The following is a 17,871-nucleotide window of genomic DNA, read 5'->3' as shown; positions in this document are numbered from 1 at the left end:
TCTGGGGCCTGGTCTCTGGACAGGGACCCAACTGGTGCTCGAGTATACCTGGCTGACCACCTCCATACGAATGACGGTTGCCTTCTATTCCACCTCCTGGCACCCTCAGAGGATGCGCAAGGGGAAGCAATGTACTCTTAGCCACTGGGCCCAGGTGCTCCTAAGCCAGCCCAGCAAAACTTTCTTGGTAGCAGATGCTACAGTCTGTTTTGGGGGGGCTGGGAGCGATTATCCTTTTGTTTAGGGAGTTGTTTCTTGTCAAGTGTGAGCGTGGGGATTCTGCTGAGGCCTGGTGGCGGTTCTCATATAAGGACAAATATGGCCATGAAGCAATTTCCTTTAGGAAGAAAAAAGAGGCTAATTAGGCTCACATAGGGGTCAGCCTGTGCCTTTTCTAGCAACTGGCAGAAGCAGGATATGACTCTTGCTGTGTTCAGTGGGCAACATCTTGGTTTCTGCTCAGTGCCAGCCAACTCAATGCATCAGCCTGGGAAGGCAACAGCAGAGAGCATTGTAAACCAAGCACAGAAGTCACAAGCTCCCTCCGAAATCTCTAGTAGATTTCACCAACCCTAGGAGGCAGAAGGACACTCCCAGTGTTCCAGCCATGTTAATAGCCCAGAAAGAACTCTGTGAAACTGCTTCAGGAGCCAGTGGCTCAGAACAAATTGAAAGGATGACCTGTGGGTAGTGACACATTTCTTCTCAGCAGAGCCAGGCCAGCCAAGTTAGTGAGCACCCGAGGAGAACTACAACCAGGCCTGGAGAGACCTTAGCTTCACCCCCTCCTGACCTTGGCAGTGGCACTGGCCTCTCAGCCTTTCCTTTTGGCTAGGCAGACAAGTGCTCTTTTGATCTGGCCCTTGTCCTACAGGACAGCTGCTTCTGCCCTAGTACCTGTAGGTCTTTGTCATGGCCCTGCCTCTCCAGGATCAGCACCCGGTCCTGTAGCTCCTCCACGGTCCCCTGGAGCAGGTCATTTTCCTCTAGAGTGGCGCTGAGACGATGCTCCAGCTCCCGTTTCCGATCCGACAGCATCTTGATCTGAAAGGGCGGAGAGCCACAGGGGTGGTGTGGAGTTACACCCAGGCTGATGGGAAGGGAGGGACTAGCCCCCACACACGAAGGCCTGGGTCTTTCCAAGTGCTCTGCCCAGGGGCCTGGTGCCCCATCTTTGTGAGAACAGCTGAGAACTCCTAAGCTGAAGAGAAAATTCTCCCTTCTAGAAACTTGTCTGGGAAGGGTGGGAGCTGTGCTCTGTAGAAGCTGGAATGTGGGATGCCAGGCAGAGAAGGGAATATCACTGTTCTGGAAATTCCACAGATAAGACAGAGAAGAGCCTCACCTTGCCTGCCCACAACTTTACTTCAACTCCACGTTTAATGGGGGAGTGCAACCTACCCTGTTATACCATTCTTCCTTCTCAAGTCATGAGCACAAGAAAATACGCGAGATAGCCTCTGGAGCTGCTGTATTTTCATATTCTACAGCTCTTTCTGTCCTTTCCCCCACGGCTGGCAGGTCTGGATCTAGAGGTCACAGTTCAGACCCAATGCCCTGAGTGAATGGGGGAGCTAGCACGACACAGAAAACAAAGCAGTGCCTGCATCAGCCTGTGTCCTGGGAAGGAAAAGGACACAGACACAAGTAAATAGATGATTTTACTCAAAGTATCTTTTGTTTGAGCAAGTAATTTGTAAACAGAAGCAACTTCTTTTCTTTTATTAAACAAGCTGGTATGTTTGCACACTGAGTATCTAGCCAGTCTCAAGAGAGATATAAATCTTAGGAAGGTCTGTCTAGTCTCTTTAGTTTCAGTGAGAAAACAGAGGAAAAGAGGAAAGAAATGCAAAGTCTTCTCTGGCCTCAAGGTTTGCAGGGTGAGAAGCCGTGCCAGCACTCCCCATGGCCAGCAATGTTTCACCCCAAGAATACCGCCCTGCTCGGGGGCCACGGGAAGCCTTCCCAAGTCCCTCAAATTGCTAGTGGCCTTGGGGGACTTCTGGAGTCCTGCAAGTCCCCATGCCTCCTCTGATTTATCAGTTCCTGCTGGACTGATCTCTCACCCAGCTTCTTGCTTGTAAATATTCTCCCGACGTGGTTTAGATGTTTTCCATGCTCTTTAGCATAGATAACAATTCACTAAGGGGACCAACCTCAGACCTTTTCCAGGGGAGACTTTGAAATGAATGTCTAACTTGTCCCAGGTCCTCTGAAATCCACCTTTCCGTCTGCTTTTTGGCTGTTCTCACTGGAAGCCTTCTCTAGTTCTCTCTGCACTAGAATTCTGTTCACAGGGCACAGATCTTCCCTGGCCACCAATCAATCAGATAGGATGCCATCCTGGGGAAATGCAGCATGTGGCCTTTGTCCAGAGAGATCAGGTATCTGGCCAAACAAAGAAATACTGTCTCTCAAGTGTGCACCTGGGTAAGCGACCAAAAGGAGCAGGCCCCTCTTGTGAAAGGGCCCACTATTCCCCACTTTGAAGCAACGTGACCCATGTGAATGGAATTCTTACTCCAGTTGATTTTCATTTAAATACCCTCTGACCTTTACATTTTCCTTCCCATAGATAATCTTTGTTTCCCAAGTGCCACTTAGTGAAGCGATGAAGTAATACAGTTCTGATACACAACTCTGGCCCCTTAAAAAGACTCAGAAGTTCAGAGTTACATGAAGTGGCTTACTGGAAATGAACAATTTCATACCTTGGCTTTAAAAGTAGCTGTGTTACTGGATGAAGCAAGGAATCGGCGTTAGGCGGCCAACTCCCTCACCCCACCCTACACACCCTGAAACTTGTGACCAAATCTGGCAACAAACATTCCTGGGAATGATCCTGTGTCATGAGGGTCTAGAAAAAGTGAGTGGGGGTGGGGTGGGGGAGAGAAGACAGGCAACTCGAACGAGCCAGACCTTGTCAGAGGCGGTTGAACGGCAAGTCATGCACACAAATGGTCACAGACAGGCATGCCAAACCCACCAAACAAACTACTTACTTCAAGAACCTGCTGCTCAATACCAGTAGGAATTCCAAGGGAAGGGAGGAAGGAAGGGGATGAGAGGCAGGAGAAAAGAGAAGATATTGACAGACTTTAGGAAAAACATCTTCAGGTCATTTAGAAGCAGGGGAGCAGCCGTCTGCGCTTCTCTGGGCCTGACCACACGGGCTGAGTCCTTAACCACAGTGGGTGCGCATTCACCTGGCCCTAGACTGTCCCTCAAAGTGAGCCTTAGCTGAAGAGCTGCCGTTAAGACACTTAGCTGAGGGGTTCTCAGGAGCAGATTAGGTGGAGGCCTGCTCAGGGGAGAGCCCCTGCTTGGGCTGGTGATACAACCCCCACAACTGGATTCTCACAGTATTGCCCCCTACCTGCTCCTTTCTTTTTCCCTTTGGCCCACTCCAGGCCACAGACCCTGCCTAGCCTCTCATATGCTTCCAATAACATTACTATTTTCCAAACACCACACAAAGTGCTTTCTATGTATTAACTCACTGAACCCTCACAACAACCCTATGAAGCAGACACTTCTACTGCTCTCATTTTATAGGTGAGAATAACAGGCCCTATTAAGGTGGACTGAACTGGACCCAAAGGGAATGGAGAAAGGGAAGGTTCCCTCTCTAATTTTCTATTTAGGATTGGCAAGGATGTTTTTGGAGGGATCACCATATTCAGTAGATGTAGGTCATTCATGATTTCAACACACTCAGCTTTGAGCAAACTTATTTTTCCAGGAGACAGGCTATCCAGAGGAACATGGATCAAGTGTTCCCCATTTAGTTAGACCTTTCTCACAGATATGTCTCTCTAGAGATTTTGGATAGAGCAGGTTTTTGTTTCCCAGTTCAGAAGGCTCCTTATCCAAAAGACCCAGGGCAGCGTCTCCAATGAGAAGCATTTCCATCTCCAAGCACTGCTGCAAAGGAAGGCTCACCTCGGCCTGAAGGCTTTCCAGCCGGATGATGTGCTGGTTGGTTGACGAGTTTTTCTCCCTAAAGTCTTCTCTGAGGGCATGGACTTGCATGGAGAGTTGTCTCTCAACTTCTGATGCCTGCAAGCAGAGGAGACCTTCAGAGCCGACTCAGAGGTTGTGCAAAGGAAGTCTGTTCAGATTTCTGCCTTTCATTTCTCAAGCATCTCTTTGCAACTGTCTATTCTAGGGTGAGATGCTGGCTTCCTATCCCTAGTCCATTTGTTCTTTAGCACCAAACAAGACAAATCCCATCCCTACCTCTACCATGAATGACTCTGTCTAGGTCCAAGACCTAGATCAGAGGAAATAGGCCTGGGAAATAGTAAGCTCTCAAATGTTAGTCATCATCATTATTACTCTGCACAGAGCAGAAGCTCAGCAAACACCTACTAAATTGAGAGAAAGTCTCAGTATTTTACATGAAAGAATAGACAGATTACCTACTACCCTAGAAATCCCTTTATTTCTCCCATCCATTTCCTCAGCGGGGCCCAGGCAGATCACGTGTCTGCATTTCTCACGTCTACTCAACGTGGGCACTCTTTGAAATTCCCTGTCCTGTCTGTTAAGATTTTTGCTGTTCATTCCTCAACAACATTTTTTGCAACTTTTAATTCTCTGGGGAGGTGCTCATTTTGCATCCTAATCCATTTATTCCCTAATGCTGAAACACAGCAAACACCAAACACCACTCAGTGTGTTAACACCTTCTCTTAAATATGCAGGAGAGTATTTTGAAAGAATGCTCCCTTGGTGAGACATGAACTCTAGTCTTCCTCCTGAGGGCCCAGCCCAACCCCCACTGAGGAGAGCCCTAGAGAGAGGAAAGCCACAGGACAGGTTAAGTAACTGCCTCAGTGCTTTTTTGAGGCCAAATGGGGTCAGTAAGCTTCATGAGTTCTCAGGAGAGATCACTGTGTGCTGAAACGGTTAGGAAAGGCTTTCGGAGGAGGTGGGACGGTAATAATGTTAAAACGGTAGGCTAGCTGTTCAATGAGGCTCTCACCGTAATGGTTACATGTTCAATAATTCTTTTCTTTTTTTCTTCAAGTGCTATATAATCAATTGTCCATCTTTTTTTTGGTCCTATAGATTCAACAAATATTGCTCCCCTAGACGAGAGAGCCACATAAGAATCTTAACCTATAGTTCTAATCTTTAAATAACAATTACAAAACAGAATGAAATACACACCATCTCTTTTTCCTCCTTATTCTAAATTTTTTTGTGGGTGTGTGGAAGATTGTCCCTGAGGTAACATCTGTAGCCAATCTTACTCACTTAGAAACACGTTAGTCATCTTTGCCTAAAAATAACCATAATATTTACTGAGTACTTACTATGTGCCAAGAACAGTGCTAAATGCTTTAAATGCATTATGTCAATTGTCACAACCAAAGCAGGGCCTACCATCCTCAATTTACTATGGGGGGAACAGGCTCAGGGAGGTGGAGAACTTGCCCAACATCTCAGCAAGGTATCATCAGGCATCAGGATGGTAAACTTTGGGCTGTCTTATCCCCTTAGGATTGTAATACTGCCTCCTTATATCTTGAAATAATTTTTCCTATTTCTATCTCTCACTATTGAAAACAAACTTCACAAATCCAATTTGGTAAGGCCTTTTTTTTCTTTTCTTCTTCTTTTTTATACTAAGCAATTTTATTTAAGACTCTTGAAATTTCTTCTAATAGAATTTAGGGCCCATAAAGAAAATTTCCTCTTATAAATGCTGCAGTTTGACTGCCTGTACTGAATTCTGTTGACTCTCAGGGTTTCAAATGTGTTTAGATTTGCAAAGCACTGGGTAATTCAGGCAGCTAACCTTATTCCAAGCATCACCATCTTCACAGGAGACAACCAAGCCACAGAAACGCACCGAGGGCTACAAAGCTAGCCCAGTGGTATCAGAAACGCTCCTGTACGCTAGTCTCCTCTCAGAGCAATCTTCCCAGAAATAAAACTTGTGTCTTCCACCAGGAAGCCTGACTCCAGAGTCTGGGCTCCTAACCACTAAGCTGTAATGTCTCCTTCAAATGTCTGATTCCTCAGGGATGTACTGTTCACAGAGGCTTTTAACCTGCATCTCTCACTCCAACAGCCCTAAGGAGCAGGAATCACCGGCCTTGTTTTGTAGACAAGGAGGTAGAGGCTTAGTGGGAACTGGCACTGTGCTGGTCTTTGGCCTCCCAGTTCTGTGCTCTCCCACCACACCACAGCCACCTCCAGCCAGATGGCCAATCATTTGCCTGTGATAGTGACAGAGAGGATGGATCAACCAGACATACAAATCTACCATTTGCAAGAAGCTAATGCACCTTTCAAAGTAAATTATTTTCTTCTTTTTCAGAGATGGAGTCTGGCTCAGATCTTTAGACCTAATACAATGGAATATTAGCTACTGCTGTATATAAATTAAATAATAATCTCTTAAGTTCACACACAACTCTAATGTTCTAAATGCTCTCCGATCAAAGTGTCAGGAAGCCTACAGAGCCGATTTTAGCTCCATAATGAACTTCAGAGCTTCTTTGAAGTTCTTCAAGTAGGAGAGTCAGCCAAGGTAACGGCGGTCTTTCTGAAGGGACCTGCTCTGCTCCTGAGAGGAGGGATAGGATGATGGAAAGAAAAAAGTTACGAGATAGAGTTCCTGTCCTACCACATGTATGTGTACAAGCTGTATGAGTCATTTAACCTCTCTGAGTCTCACTCTCCCAAATTGTAGACATAGTCCACCTTTACACAGTAACACAAAAAGGGCAGGTCTAACAGAATGCCCATTTCTCTATTTCTAATTCAGGACTTTGTGAGATTGAGCCAAATCACTGAAGTTTAGGGAAATAAAGAAAAGAAATGTTGTACTGTTACAGATTTAGGGCAGCTGTAGGAAATAGTAAGAGATCCAAGGATCAGTTGTTCAGTTTTTTAAAAAACCGGGTCCTAAGAACACCATGTATATGTTACAGGGTGCTGTCATACGTTCAGTTCACTTATGGGGTCTGCACCGAGAAGAGCCCTTTCAACGACTCGGCAAACATGAAGGTGGTGGTCACGCCAAAAAATACAGAGAAAACCAGAAATATCTGGCAGTCACACCTTTCAGTTCTGCTCTCCTGGTGGCCTTTCAAAGCTCTTTACTAGTCAGTAAACACCAGGAGCCATAGCTCTCTTAGAGATAGAAACTGTCCTCCTTTGAGGTTTTGCCGGGGGACCTTTTTTGGTGCTGGTGCTGGGAGGGATATTAGGACAATTCATTCTGATAGCAGAAATGGCAGACATGGGACCTACAGTTTACTTCTCAAAATGATGCGTTTTGGCTACTGTGCCTGAGTAAGCAGCCAACAACAGCTACGGCAAAACTGTGGCAAAGAATGACATCTGAAATCATAGGTGAATATAAAAAGATGGTATGATTTTAGTTCAAGTGTTTGTTCTTTTCGTCTTAAACTCTTAAGATTTTTTCCTATAACAAGGGCAACAAATGTACAGAGTAAAAAAAAATTAAAGGGAATTGGAGGATTGAAATGAAAGTTGAAGTCTCCATTTATCCCTGGTCATCAGTGCCACTCTCCAGTGACATCTCTAACATCATCCATATCTCTAACATCATCTAATATCATATAGATGTTTCTTGTGAGTCCTTCTAGAAATTCTCTATTCATATCTATCTGAAACATTACCAAAAATTTTGGATTTAAACACATATATTTTAATCTTTCCATGTCAATATGTAGATCTAGTCTTTTTAACAACTGTCTGGTACTTAGTTATGCGACTATACTGTAATTCATTTAACAAGTCCCTACTTACGAGCATTTAGAGTGTTCCAATTCTTTGCTATTATAAACATTGCTGCAAAAAACATCCTCACTTACCCATCTTTGTGCTTGAGGGAGAATATCTTATAAGTGAATAAATTCCTATAAGAGCAGTCACTAGGTAAAAGGAGAGCATATTCATTTTGATAGGTCTTCCCAAACTGTCCCTCAAAACAGTTGCATCAATTTAAACCCCCACCAACAGAACATAAATACGCCTGCTTTCCAATACCTTGCCACCACTGGGTATTATGAAGTATTTTAATCTTTAGATACTTATTTCTAATATTCTCAAAAACGTCTCTTTTACTTTCATTGCATACAGACTGGATGATAAAGAAAATAAGACATTTGAGAAATAATTCTAGTTCTGTTAAAGAAAGCTGAAAGTTTAACACATATATAGTCCTGGAATGATCTGAAATGAACGCCTGTCATAATCTGACTGCTTGGATTATTACTATTTAATTAACCCTCAAACTGGCAAAATAAACTGACAGTGTGTTCCTTCTCCCTGATATGCTTGACTTGGTCAGAGAACCATCGTGGACAGATTACTTTCTCCCCTGAGCAGAGCTCTTCCATGACTACTTTTCTTACTGATATGATTAATAACATATTAACATTTCCCCAAACTGGAACATTTAAATTAAGTTGGTTTAAACTGGACAAAGCAGAACTACTATTAACTATACACTTTCTTGTTAAATGAAGGAAAGGAAATTGCACTAGTTACACATGAGCATCCATTTAACTTATTTGTCAAAAGGAAAAAAAAAATGAACCAATTAACTTAGAAATTATAGTAGGAGAGATGTACTATTTTATTTTTAATTTTTATTTATTTATTTTTTTTGAGGAAGATTAGCCCTGAGCTAACATCTGCTGCCAATCCTCCTCTTTTTGCTGAGGAAGACTGGCCCTGAGCTAACATCCGTGCCCATCTTCCTCTACTTTGTACGTGGGATGCCTGCCACAGCATGGCTTGCCAAGTGGTGTCATGTGCACACCTGGGATCCGAACTAGTGAACCCTGGGCTGCCGAAGTGGAACGTGTGAACTTAACTGCTGCGCCACCGGGCCAGCCCCCAGATGTACTATTTTAATACTCTGCCTGACTTACTGAATTTTACTTTAAGAGAGAAGTTCTCAATTTTTTTCTGTCAGGGCATGATGAATGATGGGCATCTGCCTGAAACACCTCGGGTGGGGGGTGACAATGAGGATGATGACACCACCTATAGTGATGGTTCACATTATCAAGCATCTATGCTTCATCATGTTCTAAGCATTTCGCATTTGTTATCTCATTTAATCTTCACAATAACATGAAAAAGTACGTATTCTGACTTTTCCTATTTACAGATGAGGATATCAAGGGTAGGTCGTTTTCCCAAGGTCATACCGGTGCTGGTAGGTGCTGGAGCTGCAGCTCCTACACTCATACTCTCAGCCTTGACCCATAGCACTCCCTGTCCAACCCCCTTTGCTCCTTCTCAAAAATGCTTGTTAAAATGAGACTGACTAATTAGAGCACGAACCTTGAATTAATTCTAATTTAGGACAAAGGGTGAATTATTTAAAAGCATTTGTAATTTACTATGGCTGAAAACTGCTACTTTATGACACTACTTTAAAAATAATTAAATTTATTTTTCAATTTAAATATAATAGAACCCCACTGCAGAATATGGGTATGTTTTAAAAATATTGTTAGTATTTTGTTGACCTCCCTGAAAATCTTTCTATATTTGTGTGTGTGTGTGTACAATTAGTTATGATCATGCTGTTCAGATAGATTTTCTTTTTTCACTTAGCATTGTATCAAAAGCATTCCCATGTTATTTATTACTACTCTTCTTAATCATCACTTTAAATGACTTCATAATATTTCATCAAGTAAATATGTTATAATTTCCTCTACCACTCCCTTACTGTTAGGCATCGGGGATTTTCCCATATTTTGCAATTAAAATGAATACCTGCAATTGGGGTGTGGCAGTAGAACTTGACCTGAGTACAAGTAGAATGGCCACCTTACTATGTCAGAAAGGTAGATGAATATACTTTAGAAAAGAAAATTTATACCAATTTAAACCAAAAATGGGTTTATAATTGGCTTTCACTTAATTGGAAAATCCAATTAACCAGAAGTCTGTATTTTCTTATTTTCAAACTTTCATTGTTAAAAACTTTCAAATTTGGTAGTGAGTGCCATGAGCCTATTGACAGAGTATTACATGATAAGCCTCCTTTTTACTATCTTGATGATTTATAGTAATAAAAGTGATAGCCATCTACTAGATTATAAATAAACGCAAAAAATGTAAAAGTCTACTTGTTCTCACTAGGCTTCAGTATGCCAATTCCTCCCAAAGTCTCTCAAAAATAAAACCTAGAAGTAAAGTTTATGTATTTATATTCTCCTTAATATGTGAAGAGAATAAGATTTGCACCAATATCTTTCCAAAGAAAAGGCTTCATCTCTGGTAATATAGTAGGCTAGATTATTGGGACTGACCTTCCTACTGAAAACAGATAAACATACTGAATAAAACAGAAAAGACTTCTTAAAAGCATTAAGGAGTTGACAAGATACTGATAGAGCCATGTTAATGTTTTACATGTGCAAATTATTACAACCAACCAATAAAACACAAACAGAAACAAATCAATCTAACTATACCACAAATGGAAAACATAATCACACTGATAGAGACGGAGAAGAACATGACCTAAATAATTTTGGAAAACAGTCTTCTGACTGTATACTGCAAGGTTCAAGAAAAAGGGACTATACATAGATGTTGCACTATAGTCAATAAATCGGTGTTTCAGAGAGGTATGGGTTAGTGATTCTGACTTTACTGTATGTATTTAATAGAATTGGGCAAATACGTAAATATATCATGGATAATGAGAACCAGGTTTTTCTCTTGAAGAAAAAGAAGTTACAAATAAGGAGAGAGGTAAGGCTAGAGTGAATTCTGTGGTACTAGACTGGAATCAGAGATATCAGTATGAACTTAAGGTTTTTAATACATGTACAAACGAATCAACTGAGAAATAATTATAGATGTCTGTTTACGAGTATATTAGTGTATATTTATTTCCTAGCTCTGTCCCCTGAGAGGGCGTACAAGTAATGACATCTCAGTAGCAATAAGCACATCTAGTTTCTAAATACCAATCTCTACTAAATGAACTAAGAAATGGCTGGTTCAAGGTTGGGGCAGGAAAAGTAGAGGATGAACCTGGAATATCTTGTGATGCCAGAAAGAAAGGAATGCTCAAAAAATGATGGAGTATACTTAATGGACATAGGTGTCAACTTGCAGGAGCTCCCAATGGCTAAGACTGGAACCATTTGATAATAAAACAAATAATGATAGTAATGAATTGTAAAGCATCGAATAGGATATTCATTAGTTTGCACTGATAAATAAGTAACTGAATAAATAAATTAATTGAGGAAAAGGGGAAGCTCTTCCTTAAAGAAGAATTTCAATTAATAATTCAGAAGGAATGATGGAAATAGAAAATTGCCATTAGGCAAGCATCACATTAATAACCGTTGCAGGCAAGAACTAGAGGATCAATGCTAATAATCAGTGGGCAAAAGTTTGATGAGAAACAGGATGTTTGCATAGTCTCAAAGTATCTCCCCATAAGATTTATTAATTACAAAGGGGAAGACACTAACTTCACAGTGGAGAAGCCTGGCAGACGCACCATAACCAAGTGATAAAAATTAATATCACCAGTAAAAAAACCATCACCACCACGTGTCCTCAATAGGATGCCTGGAGAAGGGCACAACTGCACTTCTGTGCTACCACTGTAAAACTGCATAACCTCAATCTAATCATGACAGAACGTTAGACAAACCCAAAGTGAGGGACTTTCTATAAAATGATGCATCAGTACTCTTCAAAAATATCAAGTTCAAGAAAAACAAAGAAAGACTGAGGAACTGTCAGAGATTCGAGGAGACAAAAGAAACAGGACAGCTAAATGCAATATGGGAGCTTGAACTGTATGCTGGGCCAGAAAAAGAACATTGGTGGGAAAACTGGCAACATTCCAGTAGGTATGCAGATTAGTTAATATTGTCTCAATGTGAATTTCCTGGTTTTGCTAACTGTACTATGGTTACGTAAAATGTTAACATTAGGGGAAGCTAGATGAAGGGTATATTAGAATCTCTGCATTGTTTCTGTAACTTCTCTGTAAGTCTAACATTATTATTTTTTTAAATACCAGATTGGTAGTGTCCCTAGACACTTGGCAGAAGAAAACAAATCATTTCTGAATGATGGTACCTTCATCCAAAGATCAAATAATCCCACAAATAATTTTCTAATAAAAATAGGCAGACTATAGTAAAACAGAAACAAAAACAAACACTTATGGAAACAAAGACTCATGAGCAAGAACTAGCATAAACAGATCCATAAAGATTTCAGATCCTAGAATTACTAGATACAGATTATAAGACAACTGTGTTGATTATGTTTAGATAAATGAAAGACAAGATTAAAAATATCTCTAGGGAACAAGAAAATATAAGATACAATCTACCAGATTGAAAAAGACACAAGATGTCTAGAAATAAAAAATAATCTTTAAAATTAAAACACAATGTGTAGTGTCAAAATTAAAGACTTCTAAGCATTAGAAGATATCATTAGGAAAGTAAATCTGTAAGGCCCAGATTGGGACAAAGTATTTGCATACCATATATCTGACAAAGTACTTGCATCCAGAATATATGAAAACTACTAACTCAATAATAAAAAGATAACCTAGTTTTTAAAATCGGTAAAAGATCTGAATAGACACTTCACAGAGGAAGATGTATGAATGGCCTATAAGCATGTGAAAAAGTGCTCAACACGTCATTGGTTACCAGGGAAATGTAAACTAAAACCACAATGGCACAGCATTACACACCCATGAGAAGGCTACAATTAAAAAGACCAACACCACCAAATGTGGGAAATAGTGGAATAACCAAAATTATCAGACACTGTTGGTGGGAGTGTAAAATGGCAAAACACACGTTGGAAAAAAGCCTTGCAGTTTCCTATAGAGGTAATTAATAGAGTTTAAGTACCCATGAGACAGTTGTAGAGAAAATTACCAAATCAGAAGACTAGTCAGAAGGAATGCTCTAGACTACAGCACAGAGAGACAAAGAGATGGAAGACAGAAGAGATACTTTAATATATCCTCCATAAGCTTAAACTGCAGTTCCACAAAGGACAGAGTGAATGGGACAGAGGAAATATTCAAAGAGATAATGGCCTGTTAATTTCCTAACTGATGAAAGACACCAATTCACAAACTCAAGAAGCCCAAGCAGAATAAATAAAAAGAAATTCACCCTTAGATACATGTTAAGGAAACTGCAGAACACTAAAGACTAAGATAATCTTGAAAAGCTGATGGAAGGAAAAAAAGACAGATTATCTTCCCAAGGAAAAGACTTGGTTCTCCTAATGCCCGTTAATAGGGCCCATATTAGTTGATAAAAAGATACAAATAAAAATCTAAAGCCGAAAAGGCATTTTCTTGCTTAAATCTTCCAGTGGCTCTCTGTTACCTACAAGCACAAAAAACCTTCTCTGGCCAGTCCCCCACCAACCTTCCATCTCCGTAACTGTGTCCCTTTTACCCCTGTTCTTTCCCTGGACATAGTTCTCCCCAGTTTTTCACAGGACTAACTCTTCTTGGTCTTTCTAGACGTAGCCCCAGCATCACGTCTTCCAGGAAGCTTTCTGCGCTCCCAGACATTCCAGAGTGCCCTCCTTTGGGTTCTCAGAGCACCCTGGGCACATACCTCTGGCAGAGTACATACTACATTTTATCACAGTTATCCATTTATGAGTCCTTCTCCCTCATCCCATTTTAGCTTTCTAAGGGGGGTGTGACTGTGTCTAGTTCATTTTTGTATTCCCAGTGGACAGCACAATGTCTGGCACATGGTAGGCTCTCAAAAATGTCTAAACTGAACCAAACTAAGGATCTTTCAAGGCTGACAGCAACTGCCCTTAAGAAATTAAAAGAATCAAGTCTCAATGTATAGAAGCCTGGTTACTATGGGATGAAAACAAAACATCTCCAAAGAACTAGAGTAGACACACAGACCCCAAGTTAATTAATTAATTAATTTGCTGAAGAAGATTAGCCCTGAGGTAACATCTGTTGTCAATCTTCCTCTACTTTATATGTGGCCCGCCACCACAGCACGGCTGACAAGTTGTGTAGGTCTGCACCCAGGATCTGAACCTGCAAACCTGGGCTGCCAAAGCGGAGCGTGCCAAACTTAACCACTAGGTTATGGGGCTGGCCTCCAGACCCCAAATTTAAATCAAAATGTTAACAAAAGTTTATCAAGCCTTTACCGTGTGGCTAGATTTCTGCTAGGCAGTAGCCTTGACAATAGTGAGGAAGATAGAGCTGGTCCCTACTTTAGGTTCCAAGAATGTCAGAGCTGAATCTTACAAAAAACCCAAAACCAGTTATTTGAACTCCCTCATTATACAGATGAGGAAACTGAGGCCCAGAAGGGATGCCCTGGTCACATAATCAGTAAGTGATAGGTAAACAAATGAGATACCAATTTAGGGAGAATGACTGAAAAGGATGGAAAAGCAAATCACAGGAAACAGGGACTTGTAATTTTAATAACAATGCAGTTGATAGAGAAAGGTTAGAAGGAGAAAACAAAACAAAACCTGAGGCATAATAAGTAGAATACTGATTGCAAATATTTAGAAGAAAACATTTTCTTTTCCTGGTCTCTCATCTTGGGTTTCAACTAGTTTGAAGTATATTTTACTAATTATCTTAATCTCTCTCCTGCTACACTTTGAGCTCTAGTATCTAGGGCATTATTTAGTACATCATTGGTGCTTAATATATATTTGGAGAATGCATAGTTTATATTTTCTTATTAGAAAGTCAGTTCTAGGGCTGGCCCTGTGGCCGAGTGGGTAAGTTCGTGCGCTCCGCTCCGGAAGCCCAGGGTTCGGATCCTGGGCATGGACATGGCACTGCTCATTAGGCCATGTTGAGGCAGCATCCCACATGCCACAACTAGAAGGACCCACAACTAAAATATACAACTATGTACTGGGGGGATTTGGGGAGAAAAAAAAGCAGGGGGAAAAAAAAAGATCAGCAACAGTTGTTAGCTCAGGTGCCAATCTTTAAAAAAAAAAAGTCAGTTCTCCCATAAAGTTCTATTTTCACTTTATAATGCAGAGCATCCTCTCTAGACTTTGCAAAGCACTACTTTACTACCAAGCCAAAGCAGACATGAAAACAAACGTCCAAAAATTCTTTCAAGTGAAAAATTTGAGATTTTAACAAGATGAAGATAAGTTTCATATTATTCAAATTTTTCATTTTATTTTAGTGTTTAATGGGAATCTGTTTTTCTGAACAACCCAAAGTTTAATGCCTGTAAAGGTAGGCATTCACCTGTCTACTCCGTGTTGGGTTGCTGGATTCTTGTAAGTTTATGTGGTTACACGATAACGGTGTGGCTGTGGACGTCTGCTGTACTACCTTACTAATTAATCCACCTTAGTTTAGATACGTAATGCAGGCGGATGAAACTCACTTTGTACTCAAGATTTATGTACAAAGATGTTCACTGCAGCATTGTTTTTAATAGTAAAAAACTGGAAGCAACCTAAATGTTCACTGTTAGCAGAATGGATTAAAAACATTATAGTATATCAGTACAATGAAATGCTACCTGTATTAATATGGAAAGATTTCAACAAGGTAATATAAAGAGAAAAAACAGCATATTGATCCCATGTACAGAAAATTCTATGCACATATTTATTTATGTGCACACACGTGTAGAAGACTCCCTGGAAGGCTGCTGTTCATCAAAATGTTGTCAGTGATTCTCTCTGGGGGATGAGATTCCTCGTGATTTTCACTTGGAAAAAAATTACTTTTTTGTAATGTTTGAATAGTCTATAGAAGTATGTATCATCTTAATAATCAGGAAAAAATGAAGCTATTTTTACTTTTTAAAAATAAGTACATTCATAACACCTTGACCTAGGGAGAAAGGTGAAAGAAAGAAAGGTATACTGTTAACATTGGACAAAGATCAGGAATTTTAGTAATAATGAGCCTGGGGAGAGTGACACAGTAATCACAACATACCTCAGACAGTATAACCTTAGAAAGACTGAGGGAGGAAAAGAAGTTATGGGTTTATTTCAAACTTTCAAGTAAGAAAATTTACAAAGTTCCATGTCCCTGTGAGGTATATAAAGAAGTATAAGACACAATCTCCATCCTCAAGGAGCTGAAGGAGTTGAGATAAACACTCATGAAGCAGCCGACATACGGCACAGAATAAATATTTGTATATACTGGCAGGTGGTATGAGAAGGGCACAAACAGCTCAAGAAAAAATACGGAAAATGCCTTAAGAGAAGGAAGAACAAAGTACGCAGCTGTGTGACCTTGAGAAAATTATGCAACCACTATACCTCAGTTTCCTCATCTGAAAGATGGTGATTAAAAGATCAACCTTTAAAGTTATGCCAGGGGCTGGCCCCGTGGCCGAGTGGTTAAGTTTGCGCGCTCCGCTGCAGGCGGCCCAGTGTTTCGTTGGTTCGAATCCCGGGCGCGGACATGGCACTGCTCATCAAACCACGCTGAGGCAGCGTCCCACATGCCACAACTAGAAGGACCCACAACGAAGAATATACAACTATGTACTGGGGGGCTTTGGGGAGAAAAAGGAAAAAAATAAAATCTTAAAAAAAAAAAGTTATGCCAACATTAAAATGCAATAACGTACATGAAATTTTTAGCACAGATTAAATATGTAATATGTTATAGCTATTACTATTATGATAAAGTGAAAACGCCAAGTAGAATACTGACATTTGTTCAAAGGAAAACACGCAATTTGAAAGTTGAAACCTCAGTGACTATCTGGTTCAAACCCCTCACTGAGCAGGTGATGAAACTGAGGCAGGGATCAACCAAGTGAGGCCTATTCAGGATCTGATCTGAGTGAGGGAAGGTAAGGGTCCTGACTAAGATCACAGAGCGAGTTAGCTCTTGACTCCCCTTTCAGTTTCTTTCCATTTTATTACCTTTTTTGCCTCTTTTTAGACAAAAATGAATAGCCACATATTGGATGATTTTCACGGATGCCAAAAGCACATCCCTTGGGATGAGGAAAGTCTGATGCCACTAACAGTGTTTCTCACTCCTGAGAGGGAGGGCCTGATAAAGTCACTGCACTATCGGTCCTGCTTATACGAGCTCTGTGTAAAAGCTGCTCTGCGACATTTAGAAGATGTATGCCCACTAGACAGGGGCCGTGTCTAATTTTGTTTTGTTTGAAATAACTTTTAAATTAGAGCACAATAATAGTTTTATTATCCTCCTTTTAACCACTGTCACAAACGTAATCCCTCAGCATCAAAGACCAGCAACTCTGGCAGCACAGGCTTTAATTGAAAAAGAAAAAAGGACAAATGTTAATACGCTTTTGTTTCTGAAAGAGGGCCATTATTCAATGTCAGATTCCTACTGCTAGTTAATAAAAAATATTTCAGAAGAAGTCAGAGAGAATAGATTTTTTAAATTTTATTTTTAAATGTTCTATGAGAACTCCTAATAAAATAGGCCCCAGATATTCCCAAAATACCATGTTCACAATCACAGCATTTGGTTCACTTAGTCTGTTTTTTATTTTTTAACCAAAACGACACAATCCTCTGTGTTAGCTTGATGGCCTGGCAACTTGCACTAATTCCAACATGGATGGAACACTTGCCTTCTATGCTTTAAACTGAGGATACAGAGATGAATAACACTCAGTTCTTGTGAGAAAACTGTCTCCCAAGCTCAAAGTCTGAAAAGAACAGTCTTTCTTTTCCATCAGCTACTGCATGTGTGACCTCAGGCCAACTGTGTAATTCTCTGTGCCTTAGTTTCCTCACTTGTAAAATGAGATAAAGCGGTAGCTACCTCAAAAGGTTGCTGTGAGGATGAAATAAATTAATATATGTAAAGTGTTT

General features: G+C 40.6%; 1 protein-coding gene across 2 annotated transcripts in view; it reads right to left on the bottom strand.

The window, feature by feature from the left end:
- Window positions 1–17,871, bottom strand: part of BICDL1 (BICD family like cargo adaptor 1) — a 92,010-nt gene that overhangs the window by 21,898 nt on the left and 52,241 nt on the right. For both annotated transcript variants that reach the window (XM_046640847.1, XM_046640848.1), the window contains exons 3-4: window positions 3,943–4,059; window positions 898–1,044 (exon numbers count right to left, since the gene is read on the bottom strand). In XM_046640847.1, coding sequence (XP_046496803.1) covers window positions 898–1,044; window positions 3,943–4,059 — 264 coding nt within the window. The remainder of the gene's footprint in view (window positions 1–897; window positions 1,045–3,942; window positions 4,060–17,871) is intronic.

The sequence above is a fragment of the Equus quagga genome, chromosome 15 (assembly GCF_021613505.1).
Source record: "Equus quagga isolate Etosha38 chromosome 15, UCLA_HA_Equagga_1.0, whole genome shotgun sequence".
Classification (NCBI taxonomy): Eukaryota; Metazoa; Chordata; class Mammalia; order Perissodactyla; family Equidae; genus Equus; species Equus quagga.
Note: the sequence above shows the minus strand (reverse complement) of the source record. Positions and strands in the feature narration are given on the sequence as shown.